General features: G+C 40.2%; 1 protein-coding gene across 1 annotated transcript in view; it reads right to left on the reverse strand.

Moving 5' to 3' along the window:
• LOC137387291 (trehalase-like) overlaps nt 1-18707 on the reverse strand; it is a 34917-nt gene that overhangs the window by 11555 nt on the left and 4655 nt on the right. The window contains exons 5-7 of the mRNA XM_068073661.1: nt 9849-9941; nt 3909-4050; nt 344-491 (exon numbers count right to left, since the gene is read on the reverse strand). Of these exons, the coding sequence (XP_067929762.1) occupies nt 344-491; nt 3909-4050; nt 9849-9941 (383 nt within the window). The remainder of the gene's footprint in view (nt 1-343; nt 492-3908; nt 4051-9848; nt 9942-18707) is intronic.

Raw genomic sequence — 18707 nt, forward strand, 5'->3', positions numbered from 1 at the left:
TGGTTACAATTGGCCTACATTTCAGCTAAGTTAGGGCCTGAACTTGGGCAGAAAATTCAGTATAAAAATTTTAAATTGGTAAAGTCTCTGGGGGCCGCATAAAATCAGGCTGAGGGCCGCATCCGGCCCCAGGGCCACCTGTTGAGCGCCCCTGCTCTACAAAAACCGCAAGAACTAAAAACACTGCATGAACTATACCCTAGATGAACTACACGTGCTACAGCAGAGCCTTGTAATATGTACTGTAGAGCCTCCTAGTGCAACAGTATCAGTCACAGACAATTCCTAACCCTCTCTTCTACACCTTGTAGAGCAGCTAATACAAGTGTCTGATGCTGGGCACCTGTAGGCTGGCTTGCTGCCAAGTCCATATCTTCCTTGTATGATTCGTCCCTCGGCCTGTCGGTATCGACTCTGTACTGGAAGTAGTCAACGGATTGGCCACCGAGTTTCACTGAGACCCGCCGGTTCACCTCCCAGAATTCATACTCCTACATAATTAAAGGTCAGATCTTGTAGGCAGATCTTCTTAGCTTCTGGCATCACAGCCCGGTGTTGAGTGGCTCGGAGTTGTGATCTCTTTTTCAGCCTGTACACAACTCAGAGTTGTTATCATCTTCTAAGCTTAGACATAAAATGGAGTTGTGCTCTTCTGCTTAATTTGTGTGTAAATTTTAATCTATAACCTTCTGTCAAACCTGTCAGTAATCATTCACAGCTTAGACGAAGCATGCTTTAAAACATCTTAAAATGTCTTTACATTCTGGAAACTATGTAAGGTAAAGGTACGGCCACCTGTCCGATTTTTTCGTTGGTTCTGACTAAAATCATGAAATGAAAAACACAGAATTATTCAGTCGAAATTCACATAATTATCTGAGCTGTGCATTGACCACCGAATTCGACGGCGAAACGTTTTTAATTGGCTAAACAAATTATTAGCGAGCACGATTCTAGCAGCTTTCGCAATTAGTATAGTCCAAGACACGTATTACGATACACAATAAAAGTACGAGTGCAATTCAACGTAGTACACGGGATGTAACTGCTTAGATTGCGCTATTGTTGGTTCTTTATCGTTCGGACATCATTCGAAAAAAATTGTTTCTTTTTTAATAATTCCAATTTGTTTTTAGCGGAAAAAGTTCCGTTGTATAAAGAGTTGCCAATTTTAGCGCAATCAAGTCAGTTGCATCGTATTTTCTTTGGCAAATCGCGTCAGGATTTTTCTTGCGTGTCGTGTTATGTGCCTCAGACTGAATAAATCGCAAAAGCTGATAGAATCGTGCTAGCTAATAATTTTTTTATCCAATTAAAAGCGCTTCGCCAATGATTTCGCTTTGCATGCACAGCTTTGACGATTCAGTGAACTTTGGCTAAATAATTCTGTATTTTTCATTCATTTCGTGATTTTGGTCAGAACCAATGGAAAAAATTGGCAAGTGTGGCCGCACCTTAAGCCAAGGAACTCCAGCAAGAATGCTGAAAACTGCTTGATGGAAAACAAGCTACACAAAGAATACTATTTATGTTTCTGCAAGTATGACAGCCATCACACAATGGCCAAGCATAGGATTGTGTCGGCTACAGATAAATGACTGTTTTAGCTACATATATATGACCATTTTAGCTACAGATATATGAATGTTTTAGCTACAGATATATGACTGTTTTAGCTACAGATATATGACTGTTTTAGCTTCAGATATATGACTGTTTTAGCTACAGATATATGACTGTTTTAGCTACAGATATATGATTGTTTTAGCTACAGATATATGACTGTTTTAGAGTTAAGACAAAAATGATGAATCTGGACTACCCCAAATGTTTGAAAAAAGCTCCTAAAACAAACAGTTGGCCTCCTCATTCATTGTATTTTGAAAGGAAATAGTTTGGTCGATCATAGCTTGATGTACTACAAAAGAGGTCCCCTCTGACAGGTCATGAGACCCTACATTCTTGCTTATTTATTACAAAAATTGTGCCATTAACATGAGAAACACCTCGCAGCAGTCACACAAAAATTTCCAAAATCTGAAAATGAAATACAAGCTTTTAATAGAAACATCACAACTAAAGTTTTGAATAAAGGATAGCAAAATGGTAAGATTTAAAAGAAAACTTGGTTTTCACATTTCCTTCAGCTCGGCATCCATAAAACTCTTGGTTTACGTTTCACCTCCTCATATAAGACTTTTTAATAATTGCAGTTTTTAAACATTTTAAAAGCTGGTTTTAAAAGTAAATAATTTTTCAAAATAAACCCTGGAAACTGCTACTCTTACCCAAAAAATCATCTGCCAGCATATGAAGAATATGAAGAATGTACAAGTGTTCACCAGAGATCACTTTTCACCCCTTCACCACTTTTTTCTAAAACCAATTACAATTGTCACGCTGAATAGCTTTATTTCCAGCAGTATTTCTTAAAGAAAAGAAAATGCAGATGTTCCTCTTTGGTAATGCTAGCAAGAATCACCTAAGAATTCATAAACCACATTTGTTCATTTTAACCTTGAAAGCACCGGTTTCATCTGGTTAGTAGCGCTAATCCTGCTACAAAGCACTCACTGAATACCATATGGCTTTTTCCCCCAAACAACAACTTTATTAAAAAGCTATTTAAAGCCTTCTTAAATAAAAAAGACAATCAAGAAGATAAAAACCTAGTATCCGGTGGCTATCAGGTGTAAAATGATGAATCTGTATATGACAATAATTTGAACATTTATATCATACTAGCCAAAAGCCAGGGTATTCAGCAACAGCTTATAAACAGTTGCAGATAATGTAGTTGCCTGCCACTTGCCATTAGCCTGGCACATTGCTAAAGACTAATTTGAGTACGCTATTCTCTGGATTACCAAACTTACCAATATGAGCCGTGAGAGCAAACTTTAATCAGTTGCGTAACTCATAACGACTCATATCGCCTCAGAATTCAATGCATCTCGCGTAGCTTAATTGCTAAGATATTTGCCTGGTGACCGAAAGGTTGCGAGATCAAATCATGTGCGATACGGATTCTTCATTTAAATATTTTAATAACTATAGCTGGACAAACCGAAGTACCCACACAAACTTTGAGATTTATATACAGTGAAACTCGGACAGCTCGAACACATGGTTAACTCGAACGGATTTGTTTGGTCCGTTCCCACGCAATGATAAATTGCTTTAGATAACTCGACCTTAAGTTCGTTAACTCGAACAGTATTTTTGTCCAACGGCTACTGAGACGGTTGTTAACGCTTTAGAATATCACTTTATTCCAAGCCATAGAGATAAACAACAACTTTTAGTGGTTCTTAGGCGTCATTATTACCACTATCGGCAAAATATTTTTGTTAACGACTTTTCCAAAGGTTTACAAAAAATCAAATTTTACCAAACATTCGCTCGAGGATAGCCCTCCGCAAGCAAGGAGAGCGAGGTAACCTTCAGATAAACATTAAGAAAAATCGGCATAACCGGTTTTTGTTAAAATGCTCAAAAGAAAAATATGTCTTTTTTTCTGAGAGTTTCAACCGCAATCAGGTTTTGCCTAATTTAATCTGAAAACGTCCTGGCAGTCACATCACCTAAAACAAACAAACGAATCTCAAGTAATAAAAGGAAAATATTTATACTTTCTGATAAAAATTGTTAAAACATTGCATGAGAGGTCCCTTAACTTGCAACAAGCAATCAATGCTTTTGATTTATATATAGTTTGTATATGTACTGATAAATACAATAATACATGCACTTGTGACAGTGTTCTCATAACTTGAACGCTCTGATAACTCGAACACTTTCTCTCGGTCCCGTGAAAGTCGAGTTAGCCGAGTTTCACTGTATATAGATTGGTGAAAACTTAGGCTATTATCTTGCACACACAGCAAGGGTAGCCTTGTGTACATTACTTTTTCCAAAGCTGCAATATTCTCAAGGAGAAAAGGAAGGTCATCAGTACAGCTCAAGTAGCTAGCGACCATAGGTATGAGCATCGGTGGTTGGCTTCTGTTCAGGTAATATTTCCTCCCCCCGTTAGGGACAAAACCATATCTACAGACAAAACAAGATTGAAGCAAGGAATGTACTAAAATATTTATGATACAAAAATTGCTACTTGGTCCCCAAGTCAAACTCTATGATACAAGAATTGCTACTTAGTCCCCAACTTAATCTCTATGATACAAGAATTGCTACTTAGTCCCCAACATAATCTCTATGATACAAGAATTGCTACTTAGTCCCCAACTTAATCTCTATGATACAAGAACTGCTACTTAGTCCCCAACTTAATCTCTATGATACAAGAATTGCTACTTAGTCCCCAACTTAATCTCTATGCTACAAGAATTGCTACTTAGTCCCCAACTTAATCTCTATGATACAAGAATTGCTACTTAGTCCCCAACTTAATCTCTATGATACAAGAATTGCTACTTAGTCCCTAACATAATCTCTATGATACAAGAATTGCTACTTAGTCCCCAACTTAATCTCTATAATACAAGAATTGCTACTTAGTCGCCAACATAATCTCTATGATACAAGAATTGCTACTTAGTCCCCAACTTAATCTCTATGCTACAAGAATTGCTACTTGGTCCCCAACATAATCTCTATGATACAAGAATTGCTACTTAGTCCCCAACTTAATCTCTATGATACAAGAATTGCTACTTAGTCCCCAACATAATCTCTATGATACAAGAATTGCTACTTAGTCCCCAACTTAATCTCTATGATACAAGAACTGCTACTTAGTCCCCAACTTAATCTCTATGATACAAGAACTGCTACTTAGTCGCCAACTTAATCTCTATGATACAAGAATTGCTACTTAGTCCCCAACTCAATCTCTATGATACAAGAACTGCTACTTAGTCCCCAACTTAATCTCTATGATACAAGAATTGCTACTTAGTCCCCAACTTAATCTCTATGATACAAGAATTGCTACTTAGTCCCCAACTTAATCTCTATGCTACAAGAATTGCTACTTAGTCCCCAACTTAATCTCTATGATACAAGAATTGCTACTTAGTCCCCAACTTAATCTCTATGATACAAGAATTGCTACTTAGTCCCTAACATAATCTCTATGATACAAGAATTGCTACTTAGTCCCCAACTTAATCTCTATAATACAAGAATTGCTACTTAGTCCCCAACATAATCTCTATGATACAAGAATTGCTACTTAGTCCCCAACTTAATCTCTATGATACAAGAATTGCTACTTAGTCCCCAACTTAATCTCTATGCTACAAGAATTGCTACTTAGTCCCCAACTTAATCTCTATGCTACAAGAATTGCTACTTAGTCCCCAACTTAATCTCTATGATACAAGAATTGCTACTTAGTCCCCAACTTAATCTCTATGATACAAGAATTGCTACTTAGTCCCTAACATAATCTCTATGATACAAGAATTGCTACTTAGTCCCCAACTTAATCTCTATAATACAAGAATTGCTACTTAGTCCCCAACATAATCTCTATGATACAAGAATTGCTACTTAGTCCCCAACTTAATCTCTATGCTACAAGAATTGCTACCTAGTCCCCAACTTAATCTCTATGATACAAGAATTGCTACCTAGTCCCCAACTTAATCTCTGTGCTACAAGAATTGCTACCTAGTCCCCAACTTAATCTCTATGATACAAGAATTGCTACTTAGTCCCCAACTTAATCTCTATGATACAAGAATTGCTACCTAGTCCCCAACTCAATCTCTATGATACAAGAACTGCTACTTAGTCCCCAACTTAATCTCTATGATACAAGAACTGCTACTTAGTCCCCAACTTAATCTCTATGATACAAGAATTGCTACTTAGTCCCCAACTTAATCTCTATGATACAAGAACTGCTACTTAGTCCCTAACTTAATCTCTATGATACAAGAACTGCTACTTAGTCCCCAACTTAATCTCTATGATACAAGAATTGCTACTTAGTCCCCAACTTAATCTCTATGCTACAAGAATTGCTACCTAGTCCCCAACTTAATCTCTATGATACAAGAATTGCTACTTAGTCCCCAACTTAATCTCTGTGCTACAAGAATTGCTACTTAGTCCCCAACTTAATCTCTATGCTACAAGAATTGCTACCTAGTCCCCAACTTAATCTCTATGATACAAGAATTGCTACTTAGTCCCCAACTTAATCTCTATGATACAAGAATTGCTACTTAGTCCCCAACTCAATCTCTATGATACAAGAACTGCTACTTAGTCCCCAACTTAATCTCTATGATACAAGAATTGCTACTTAGTCCCCAACTTAATCTCTATGATACAAGAATTGCTACTTAGTCCCCAACTTAATCTCTATGATACAAGAATTGCTACTTAGTCCCTAACATAATCTCTATGATACAAGAATTGCTACTTAGTCCCCAACATAATCTCTATGATACAAGAATTGCTACTTAGTCCCCAACTCAATCTCTATGATACAAGAACTGCTACTTAGTCCCCAACTTAATCTCTATGATACAAGAATTGCTACTTAGTCCCCAACTTAATCTCTATGCTACAAGAATTGCTACCTAGTCCCCAACTTAATCTCTATGATACAAGAATTGCTACTTAGTCCCCAACTTAATCTCTATGATACAAGAATTGCTACTTAGTCCCTAACATAATCTCTATGATACAAGAATTGCTACTTAGTCCCCAACATAATCTCTATGATACAAGAATTGCTACTTAGTCCCCAACTCAATCTCTATGATACAAGAACTGCTACTTAGTCCCCAACTTAATCTCTATGATACAAGAATTGCTACTTAGTCCCCAACTTATTCTCTATGCTACAAGAATTGCTACCTAGTCCCCAACTTAATCTCTATGATACAAGAATTGCTACTTAGTCCCCAACTTAATCTCTATGCTACAAGAATTGCTACTTAGTCCCCAACTTAATCTCTATGATACAAGAATTGCTACTTAGTCCCCAACTTAATCTCTATGATACAAGAACTGCTACTTAGTCCCCAACTTAATCTCTATGATACAAGAATTGCTACTTAGTCGCCAACATAATCTCTATGATACAAGAACTGCTACTTAGTCCCCAACTTAATCTCTATGATACAAGAACTGCTACTTAGTCCCCAACTTAATCTCTATGATACAAGAATTGCTACTTAGTCCCCAACTTAATCTCTATGATACAAGAATTGCTACTTAGTCCCCAACTTAATCTATATGATACAAGAATTGCTACTTAGTCCCCAACATAATCTCTATGCTACAAGAATTGCTACTTAGTCGCCAACTTAATCTCTATGATACAAGAATTGATACTTAGTCCCCAACATAATCTCTATGCTACAAGAATTGCTACTTAATCCCCAACTTAATCTCTATGATACAAGAATTGCTACTTAATCCCCAACATAATCTCTATGATACAAGAACTGCTACTTAGTCCCCAACTTAATCTCTATGATACAAGAATTGCTACTTAATCCCCAACTTAATCTCTATGATACAAGAATTGCTACTTAATCCCCAACTTAATCTCTATGATACAAGAATTGCTACTTAATCCCCAACATAATCTCTATGATACAAGAACTGCTACTTAGTCCCCAACTTAATCTCTATGATACAAGAATTGCTACTTAATCCCCAACTTAATCTCTATGATACAAGAATTGCTACTTAATCCCCAACTTAATCTCTATGATACAAGAATTGCTACTTAGTCCCTAACATAATCTCTATGATACAAGAATTGCTACTTAATCCCCAACTTAATCTCTATGATACAAGAATTGCTACTTAATCCCCAACTTAATCTCTATGATACAAGAATTGCTACTTAGTCCCCAACTTAATCTCTATGCTACAAGAATTGCCACCTAGTCCCCAACTTAATCTCTATGATACAAGAATTGCTACTTAATCCCCAACTTAATCTCTATGATACAAGAATTGCTACTTAATCCCAACATAATCTCTATGATACAAGAATTGCTACTTAGTCCCCAACTTAATCTCTATGATACAAGAATTGCTACTTAGTCCCCAACTTAATCTCTATGATACAAGAATTGCTACTTAGTCGCCAACATAATCTCTATGATACAAGAATTGCTACTTAGTCCCCAACTTAATCTCTATGATACAAGAATTGCTACTTAGTCCCCAATATAATCTCTATGCTTTGTAAGCGTACTAGGTGAATGCCCGGCGCTGCCCAAATAAATAAAAACTTTTTTACACAAAAACTTTATTTTTATTAAACATCTACAGCATTTACCATTCCAACCTTTAAATGAAGGCGTTTGTTTTTTTCTGTGTGTCCAGCCAATGCGCAATTCAAATACAATCCTCGCCAATACGCAATTCAAAATTTCAAATTCAAAAATAGAGTGCCACCCTTAAATTGAACGCAACCTCCATTTGACCGCCACTTTGTGATTGTTTGATTTCTATGAACCCATAACAGGAAGTGATCTGTAGAAAAGTGTGCACAAAAATGAATTAATAATGACTCAATAACACCTAATTCTATCAGTGTTTCTATTCGTATTGAAGTCTGTTTTCTAACTCCAAAGCTTTCGGTTTTTTTTCGTTAAAATTTTGAAACCAACACTATAGAAATAATTAATAGCTGTATCAGGCTAATAATAGCTCCTTGTTTAACGCGGTCTTGATGCTTCGATAAATATGACAAAGTGGTTTACATTTATGATGGTAAATGAACGATCAGTTTTAGGCTAAAAGTTATTATTAAAGAGCATGCGGCTAAAAGTCTATCATTATTTATGCAAAATGCAATGTGTAAAGATTTTGCTCTGCAAACAAAACTGTTTGGACGTTAGTATCGACTAGTTCAGCAGTGCAGAAGAATAGTTGAGGTTAGAATACATTATGGAAGGTATTGAATAAACAGAAAAAAAGTAAATCGTTCTAAAAAATGCAACAATCAGAATGCAACTGACTGAGCGAACGATGCAAATATTTTTGTTACAAAAATGTTAATTTTTGTTTCTGCTTGTATTATAAGAATGGTTTGTTTATTTCACATATTCTTAAGCATATAATTGCAGCATTAGATTGATTATTACTATTATATAGGCCTAACTTATAAATTTGCAGATTTATAGCACATTATTTGATAGCTTCCTTGCGGTTATATAAAGCTTATGATAGATCAACGCTAATAACTCCTGTTCTAGTGCACATAAAAAGCCAGCTTAAGCCGCAAACTGTAGAAAACATCTCAATGGGTGCAATGAGCTTAGTGCAACTTTGTTAAAAATAATTATAGAATAAATATATTCCTTCAAATTTAGAATGAAATAAAAAATTAAAAGCTTCAACAAAATGCAAAGCAGGCTATAATATCATCACAGGTTAATTGCAAGCAATAGATATCAACTGGTAGAGATAATTATCGGCTTTCTCATGCATATTGATTCAGAGACATACTACAAGTTGGAGGTAAGTAATCAAATTTTTTGTATCTAAAAGGGTTAATGTCACTCCGCCCAAAGGAGAATGCAAAATACATGTATAGGTGACATTCGTTTCGCCAGTAAAAAGATTAAATTTATCTTCCCAAATTCTGACGAGCTATTTGAAGAATACAACGCCAGCTTCTATTTTAATGCCACCTCCATTTCGCCGCCACTATTATGACAAAGGGTTGAAAAATAGAGCGGCATGGTGTTCAAATAGAGGTTTTAAGGTAATTCAATGCAAAGTAACCAGTAAAGTTCACTAGTAACAGTAACTACTAATAGTAACTACTAACAGTAACTACTAACAGTAACTAGTAACAGTTACTAGTAACAGTATCCAGAAAGTAAGTTATTAGTCAGACATACTCATTAACAAGGTGGATCAGGTTCAGCAACATAGACTTGACTGCAGAATTTAGTTCACACAGGAGCATCCCCTGCACTGCCCAGTAAGTGTCCCTGTAACAAATTCGGTTCACATAGGAGCATCCCCTGCACTGCCCAGTAGGTGTCCCTGTAACAAATTCGGTTCACATAGGAGCATCCCCTGCACTGCCCAGCAGGTGTCCCTGTAACAAATTCAGTTTACATAGGAGCATCCCCTGCACTGCCCAGTAGGTGTCCCTGCAACAAATTCAGTTCACATAGGAGCATCCCCTGCACTGCCCAGTAGGTGTCCCTGCAACAAATTCAGTTCACATAGGAGCATCCCCTGCACTGCCCAGCAGGTGTCCCAGTAACAACCATGGTCTCTGCTAAGCTTTACCGGGCAGTCTATATGTGAACTATATGGAACCCATGTATAGTGTTGTTGCTTGATTCGTAATTTTCAGATCATGTCCCTGCATGTATTTCAAGCACATAAATTACATAATTTTTTTATCATATATTTTAATACATCAGAGTCTTGGCTTTCGAATGAGCAATTGTTTGACATAGTGAGACAGACATTGGTTGGTGTTTATAGGATTTCCCCAGAGCTCTACCGCAGAAATGTTCAATGGTATAGTCTCGAAAATTGTGACGTCACATTTTTCACATTCGGTGTTGTGTGCTCTTACCGCTTATTTTATTGCTTACTACTTACCTATATTTATCAACTACAATAATGATGCAAGTGGCAGGCGAAGGTAGGACAACTCCAGAGAACCAATGAAGATGACAAAGGAATCAATGTCATTAGCTCTCCGTGTACAGATTATTTCTATGATAAATAACTCAGATTCCAAGTACCATACCATGTTTTCCCGATGATATTATGCAGTAGCCCTCTCTTTTCATTGTGATGTTGAGGGGCACGACTGGGACTTATTAATTTCAGGCGTTGCGTGATTTCACGAAAGTGCAATTGACATATAGTTCTGGGGCCACGGACTGCAGGTCACAATTTAATCGATGTGATTTCATTACCTTTATCAACGATAGTATATTTATTGAAGCATAATTAATTAACCCAGAACATGTGTTTGTATTGGTCAGGCGTTAGCACGATCCCCGGGCATTGTTGATTATCTATCTAGAGTCCTAGTTTATTATTAGCGTTCTTTGGGTTTAACAGCACCGACGGGTTTAGTAAAACGCGTGACGCGTGACGAGGCGTGATGGTCAAAAACGGATTGCCGATTTAGAAAAACGCGTGATGATTAAAAATACTTCAAAATGACATCAAATCTTTATAAAACATTCCTAGATGATATTTTGATGGTTTTTGGTTGGGTCAAAAAATTTACCAAAAATTGCGTGACAACGCGTGACGGCTAAAATCATGCCAAATCATCGTGAAATCGCTCCTAATGGCTTACTGGATGCGTTTTACGTAATATTTCGACAAACTTTGAAAAACGCGTGATGGTCAAAGTCGGTTTAAAACAACTTTAAAATATTTACAAATGTATTCTACATCGTCAGGAGTCATATTCACGCATGCCTGACAAAAACTTCGACCTGTATTAGCTTGTAAATCGTCACGCGTTATACTATGCGGCTACCGATATAGTAAAACGGCGACCGTTTCGCACACGTTTTACTAAACGGGTTGCCGTTTTAGTAAAACGCGTGATGAGTTAAAATACTTCAAAATGACATCAAATCTTTCTAAAACACTCTTAGATGATATTTTGATGGTTTTTGGTTGGGTCAAAAAATTTACCCAAAATTGCGTGACAACGCATGACGGCTAAAATCATGCCAAATCGTCGTGAAATCGCTCCTAGTGGCTTACTAGATGCGTTTTACGTAATATTTCGACAAACTTTGAAAAACGCGTGATGGTCAAAATCGGTTTACAACGGTGGTTCTTGTGAGTTAGTAGTCACGTGGTGCCCGATGGTCGCTCGGAAGGGTTCGTGGTAGTGCTGGGCACGGGTAGTAATACTCGTTGAACTCGCAGGTTTATTTTCTCTCGAGTATCGGGTAATAGAGATTTCAGGTATTCCGGTCCTTCGGGTTCGGGTTTTGACTTTCGAGTTCGGGTTTTGGTACACGGATCCGTGGGGTAGTGTGAACAAAAACTCGGTCTATTGCACCTTGCGCTTTTAGTCTGGGCCCACAGGGCATTTCTGGGTCATTTTTGCTAAGGAGGCACGACAATGGGGTATAACGAGTCTTTAATTTAATAGATAGAATAAAGCATCTCATACTTTATTTACCGTACCTACCGGAGATATTGTAGTCAAGCAGTGATTACTTGTCATTAAAAGGTGAGTAGAAATACTTACATCAAATTTTATTTGCGCAATTAGCCAAATCGGCTTCGTAAACAAATCTATGCCTTTTTTAATACAGCGCGTGTTTGCTTTCGCCGATAACACATAGGTCCTTAGTCTGTTTCCGCTATCGCCTTGTTAGAAACTGCCATCAGTTTCGCGATCGTAGCAGTGAAAATTTAATAACTCTGTTTAAATTTATTACCACAGCTAGCTATTATGGATTACATAATTAATTATAACCAAGTTTTACTAAGCCAACAAGCCTTACTAACGGAAAAAGCCGATAATGAAAAGTTTTTTATGAGATTTGGAGCACCATCTACAAAAGGTTAGAGAGGTCCATAGAACATGCTTAAGTTTTAAGCTACCATAGACCCTATCTTCTGCCACCTGTTGAAATGAAAATTCCCTGTGGCTCAGACTATCTTGACTGTTTAACAATCCGCTTGTTAACGCTGCGAGTACGAATGTCAGTCGATAAAAACTGTGGAAAATGATAAATAAATTGAAAAGAAATATAACTGCTTTGTAAATTTGAAAATATATCTGTTTGGAAAATTTAAACATAAAATCCATATCAACAAACCCGATACTCGAAAAACCTGTAGGCAAAGAAATATCCGAGCTTAGCACTACTAGCTACCCGATACTCGAAAAACCCGAACAGAAGGGGGCGGGTCTAAACCCGTTGACCAAAAAGTACTCGTGCCCAGCACTAGTTCGTAGGCATACACCACCGGACGAGCAGAATCGGCCATGTTGGCATTGTGAATCAGAGCTCCGTTCGCTCAGCTCGTGACTCTTGCGCTCTTCGTGAGTTGTGTTACGTTTTGAGGATCATAAAAGTCTGTGAGTCTTGGTGACTCGTGAGTAAACTTACTGGTGTAGTCTGGCACGACGGTGTTTTCTGGGAAAATGTGCAGGTAGAGTAGGAGTGACACAAGGGGAGGTTTGGAGTGTCACGGCTGGCAGTGTGTTACTGCGTAATGTTTACTTAGCAGCTTCCAAGCTATTTTGGCCTATATATTGTATTTGTTTTGCCTTGTTGTTAAGTGGTGCCACTCAGCTGGGCTGAGGTAAGCACGAGCGAGCCATGAGTGAGCCCGGGAGCAGCCAAAAGGCTGAGCCATCTACCGAAGGCGGAGGTGGTCAGCCACCTGAGGGCGCCGCGAGCGCTGGAACAGTACCGTTGATTCTAGATGCCGCTTTTTTAACGAATCTGATGAACTAGCCACGAGGGCCTATTCTAAAAAGGCTGAGCCGGCAGATGCAGCCATTTGCCGGAGATGGTGCGGTTGAGGTAACCGCATGGCTCTCACGGTACGAGCGACTGTGTGAGTTGGAGCACATTGCTCCGTGCGTGCTGATTGCGTACATGCTCGATGGCACTGCTGCCAGAGTGCATAGACGCATGAGGGTGGGCGAGGCATCTCAGTGGAACGCCGTGGAGGCAGTGCTGACTGCTGATTATGCCATGCCTCGACAGGAGACATGGCGTTGCTTTGTCAGCTGTCGACTCGAACCCGGAGAGACAGTTTACGTGTACCTGGACCGCTTAGATCAGCTCGGTGGTAGACTGGGGGTGGCGCTGGAGGACATGGTGTTTAAGACCAAGTTCTATGAAGGGCTGCCCGAGTCAGTCTACGAGTGAGCAGTTACGCATGATCAGGCGTATACTGCTGATTTTGGCTCGGTGCTGAACCGAGTGAGGGGGAAGTTGGTTTCCCGGAGAGCGGTTGAGGGTCGCCCCTCAACAATTAGCTCAGCGGCCAGTTCGGGTAACCGGCCGGTGACTGCTTCTGGCAAGCAGTTGGGGGCTGCTTCTAGCTAGCAGCCGGAAAGCAAAGATAGTTGCTTTCAATGTGGGGGTCCACACAGGGTGAAGGACTGCCCACAGATTAAGCGGCCTTTGTCTGGTACGGGGTGAAAAAGACCTCTTCTGGCAAGAGGGTCGGGTGTTTCCGGTGCAGTAGCGCGGAGCACTTTGTATGGGACTGTCCTGTACGGCCACTGACTGGGGCGGCGGCATGGCTCACTGAGGATGAGCCGGGTTTTCATCAGGAGGATGCAACTCGGGGCGCCGCATCCTCTCATATGGACACCATGTAAGCCAGGCTTACGGGGACTCCCATAGCATCAGGGGAACCCGAGGTGGCGTTGGCGTGACAGAGGGAGGCTAGAGGTCACATGCAAGCAGTGAGAGTGTACTGCGGGACAGTCCTTGGCTATCCGGGGCAACTGGTGCGCCTACGACGAGCAGTCGTATGCCGGTCGTTCGAGCAATGCTGAATGGTTGCGGTTTTCAGTGTCTGGTTGACACTGGAAGCGAGCAGACTCAGGTAAGTCTGCAGGTGCTGACAGGCTCAACTCGACTTAGGCCGAGCCACTCGCTGTTGACAACGGATGGTAAGGCGTCTCATGTGAAGGGTCAGTGTCGGGTGGTCGTCGGTGTACAGGGACACTGTTTCGGCGTTACGGCACTTGTTATGGACAAGTTGTGCTATCTTGGGGTTGACTGCTTGCTGGGTGGTGACGTCATTGACCACATGGGAGGCGTCACTGTCTGTAGAGGAAGTGAGGAAGTGAGGAAGTATTCGGTCAGGTGGGGGAAACCCTATCAGAATGGATGCTGTAAAGTACCTGCAGGGCAGGATACTGGGGCTGGCTGCACATGCGGGGCAGCGAGGGTTCTGCCATTGTCGGGGTTGGGTAATGATCTGGTGTCACTGCGAGTCGACGACCCTGATTTTATTGCCACTTTCGCCAAAGGCCGGTGGACCGTTAGCTGGCGGTGGTCTGAGGAATCTCCAAAAGGATTGCAGACCTGGGTCGCGGAGTACAAGTGTACTCGAGCACCTAACTTGCATGAGCGGTACTGTGCTGAGATTGAGCGCTGGATCTCAAAAGGTTGGTTGAAAAGGTGGAGTCGGCCCGTTGAGGGTATTATTCTCCTTTTGGCGGTGTTTCAACCAACAAAGGACAAAGTGTGACCAGTCATGGACTACCATGAACTGAACGCGTTTGTCAAGAGTCACACGGGAGGTGACGCGGTCGCTGTGTGCAGCGAGAAAATCCGGAAGTGGAGACAGTTGCGTGGCAAACTTGGGGTAGTCGACCTCAAGTTCGCATACCTACAGATCCATGTTTCGGAGGACCTGTAGAAATACCAGATCGTGAAGTATAAGGGGGCCATCTAGTGCTGACACGTTTAGGCTTCGGGCTTTCGTGTGCGCCTAGGATCATGACCAAAATCCTAGGCAAGATTCTTTTGCTCGACGAGCGGGTCCAATGAGGGACTGACCACTATATCGACAATATAGTAGTGCAGGAGTCTGTGCTTGGCATGGAGGAGCTGAGGAAGCACCTTGTTAAGTATGGACTGGCGACGAAAGAGCCGGAGGGCCTTGATGGAGGTCGGTTGTTGGGCATTTCTCTGAAGGGAAATACTCGTGGACATTTGCAAATGTCGAGGGAAACTGCACCTTCCGATATGCATCTTGAGCCAGCTAGGCTGACTAAGAGAGAGCTTTTCTCGTTTTGTGGCTGACTTGTCGGTCATTACCAAGTGGCTGGTTGGTTGCGGCCCTATTGCAGCTTCTTGAAGCAGATGGGATGCAACGGAGCCTGGGATACCCCTGTTGAAAAGGATGTCAGTTTGCTGGCTAGTGAGCTTTTCATGAGGGTATGTCAGAAGGACCCTGTTAGGGGTCCGTGGCACGTAAGACCGAATGGTTCGGTCGTTGTGTGGACGGATGCCAGCTCTCTGGGCCTCGGTGTGGCAGTTGAGGTTGATGGCAGCGTTGTTGAGGATGCGTCGTGGCTGATGAAGGAGTCTGACCATTCACACATCAATGTTGCCGAGCTGGAAGCTGTGGGACAATGTGTTAACCTGGCTATTGCGTGGGGGTTCAAGACTTTCATCTTGGCGGTTGACTCTCTCACAGTTGTCAATTGGATGTCAAATACAATTGACGAGCGCCATCGTGTCCGCACGAATGGTGCTGCAGAGATGCTGGTGAAGCGTCGGCTAGGGGTGATCCGTGACACGATCATCGAGTACGGATTATCGGTCACTATGCGTCTTGTACCTACTGTGGAGAACAAGGCGGATAAAATGATGAGGGTGCCCAAGAAGTGGCTTGGGCATCGAGGGATGAGTAGAGGTGAGGCCGAGAGCTGCCATCTTTACCGGCGAGAGCCTCGGGGATGCTGTCAAAGATGCTACCAAATTTCGTGGTTACGTCATTGGAATAAAGAGATTCCAATCTACGGCGGCTTTTTGTTTTTGAGCTTTCAAGAGCTTGCAATCACATTGAAAGTGTAAACAGAAGCCATCTTGTACAACTACGTCCCAATTGAGCCGTTTTGGAAAGAGATTCTAATCTACTGCGGTCTCGTGATGGCGGCGATTAACTGTTTATTCTGAACTTTCAAGTGCTTGTAATCACATTTCCACATTTTTGGCACTTGCAACACAGCAGAGTAAAACATAGTGAATCTTTTGATGCCAAATAACTGTAATCTGAATTGTGTTCCAAGACAACTTTAAGGGCATTAGCTTTTATATGAATAAGACATTCATTTTGGTTGATTATATGTAAATGTTATAATTGATGCTTTTGTTTAGGTGGTTGGAATAATAATCCTAGTGTTACACAGTTTAAGGCTACCTGTCGCAAATTTATCAACAAATGTGGCGCAAAATCAGATGCATGTAAGTCAGGTAATGTTAGTGCTCGAGACGAGATTCTCATCATACAGGCTACTCCAGAAGTTAATTGGTTTTTGGAGCTCACAACGATTACAGATGTCAAATTTCTGTTATAGGTAACAGTACATTCAATATAGCTGGGTACACTGTGCAAATGCTAACTAGAGTGCTGTCATGTAACATTGGCCGACAGTCCCTAGTTACGACTAAGTCAAGTATCCATTACCGACATCTCTATACTTTACTCGAGCTACAAAACAATGGAGGATTGGTGCGTCCATCAGACGGTGTCATATCATTTTTCACGGTTTGTTTACATATGAAACTAGAACACAATTAGCTCTCCAATATGGCGCTTACATTATGTTTTGCTATCAAAGTAAAAGTCACGTAATTACCATTCCAGGGGTTTGTGAAGTTCAAAGGTCATAAAATTACTCCCAATGGCATTCTATGTGCTTTTTAAATAATGTCTTAACAAACCGGGGAGTTTGTTTTCAAGGTAAAATTATTTGAAGGCTGATTTAGAAAGATTTGATGTCATTTTGAAGTATTTTAACTCATCACGCGTTTTACTAAAACGGCAACCCGTTTAGTAAAACGTGTGCGAAACGGTCGCCGTTTTACTATATCGGTAGCCGCATAGTATAACGCGTGACGATTTACAAGCTAATACAGGTCGAAGTTTTTGTCAGGCATGCGTGAATATGACTCCTGACGATGTAGAATACATTTGTAAATATTTTAAAGTTGTTTTAAACCGACTTTGACCATCACACGTTTTTCAAAGTTTGTCGAAATATTACGTAAAACGCATCCAGTAAGCCATTAGGAGCGATTTCACGATGATTTGGCATGATTTTAGCCGTCATGCGTTGTCACGCAATTTTGGTTAAATTTTTTGACCCAACCAAAAACCATCAAAATATCATCTAAGAGTGTTTTAGAAAGATTTGATGTCATTTTGAAGTATTTTAACTCATCACGCGTTTTACTAAAACGGCAACCCGTTTAGTAAAACGTGTGCAAAACGGTCGCCGTTTATAACGGTGACCGTCGCCGTACTAAACCATCGTCGTTTTTTACTATAACGGTCGTAAAACGCGTGACGGGTGATTATTTTCAGGCTAATACAGGTCGAATTTTTTTCTAAGCACTGTAAATATGTTTTCTGACGATGCAGAATTGATTTTTAAGTGCTTCTATGCAGTTTTAATATATTTTAATCAAATTTTTTTTTCAAACATTTTTTTGGTCAGTCGAGATATTACGTAGAATGCATCACGTTAGCCATTGGGAACGATTTTATGACGATTTTGCACGATTTTAGCCATCACGCGTTGTCACGAAAATTTTTTGACCCTACTGAAAACCATCAAAATATCATCTATGAGTGTTCTAGAATGCTTCTACGTTATTTATAAGTGTTTTTGACCATCACGCCTCGTCACGCGTCACGCGTTTTACTAAACCCGCAGCACCGATTGTCACAGAAAAGTGCAGCCTCAATGGCAGCGAAAGGGATTGGCTACCTAAGGCTAAATAATAATTATCACATCACATTGTGGGAACTGCAACCAAGTGTTTTTTATTGCAGGACCTACTTTTGACACCCTGTTTTTCATAGTTCTATTATTCTTTGTGTAATGAATATACGCTCATATGAAAGCCAAGACTCTGATGCATTGAACTATATAATAAAAAAATTATATAATTTATGTACTTTAAGGTGAGAACTTAAGTAGATACACGACTATTAGGCCTACTGTTTTTCCTAAACAAAAAGCAAATATTACACCTTTATAT

The sequence above is a fragment of the Watersipora subatra genome, chromosome 2 (genome assembly GCF_963576615.1).
Source record: "Watersipora subatra chromosome 2, tzWatSuba1.1, whole genome shotgun sequence".
Taxonomy (NCBI): domain Eukaryota; kingdom Metazoa; phylum Bryozoa; class Gymnolaemata; order Cheilostomatida; family Watersiporidae; genus Watersipora; species Watersipora subatra.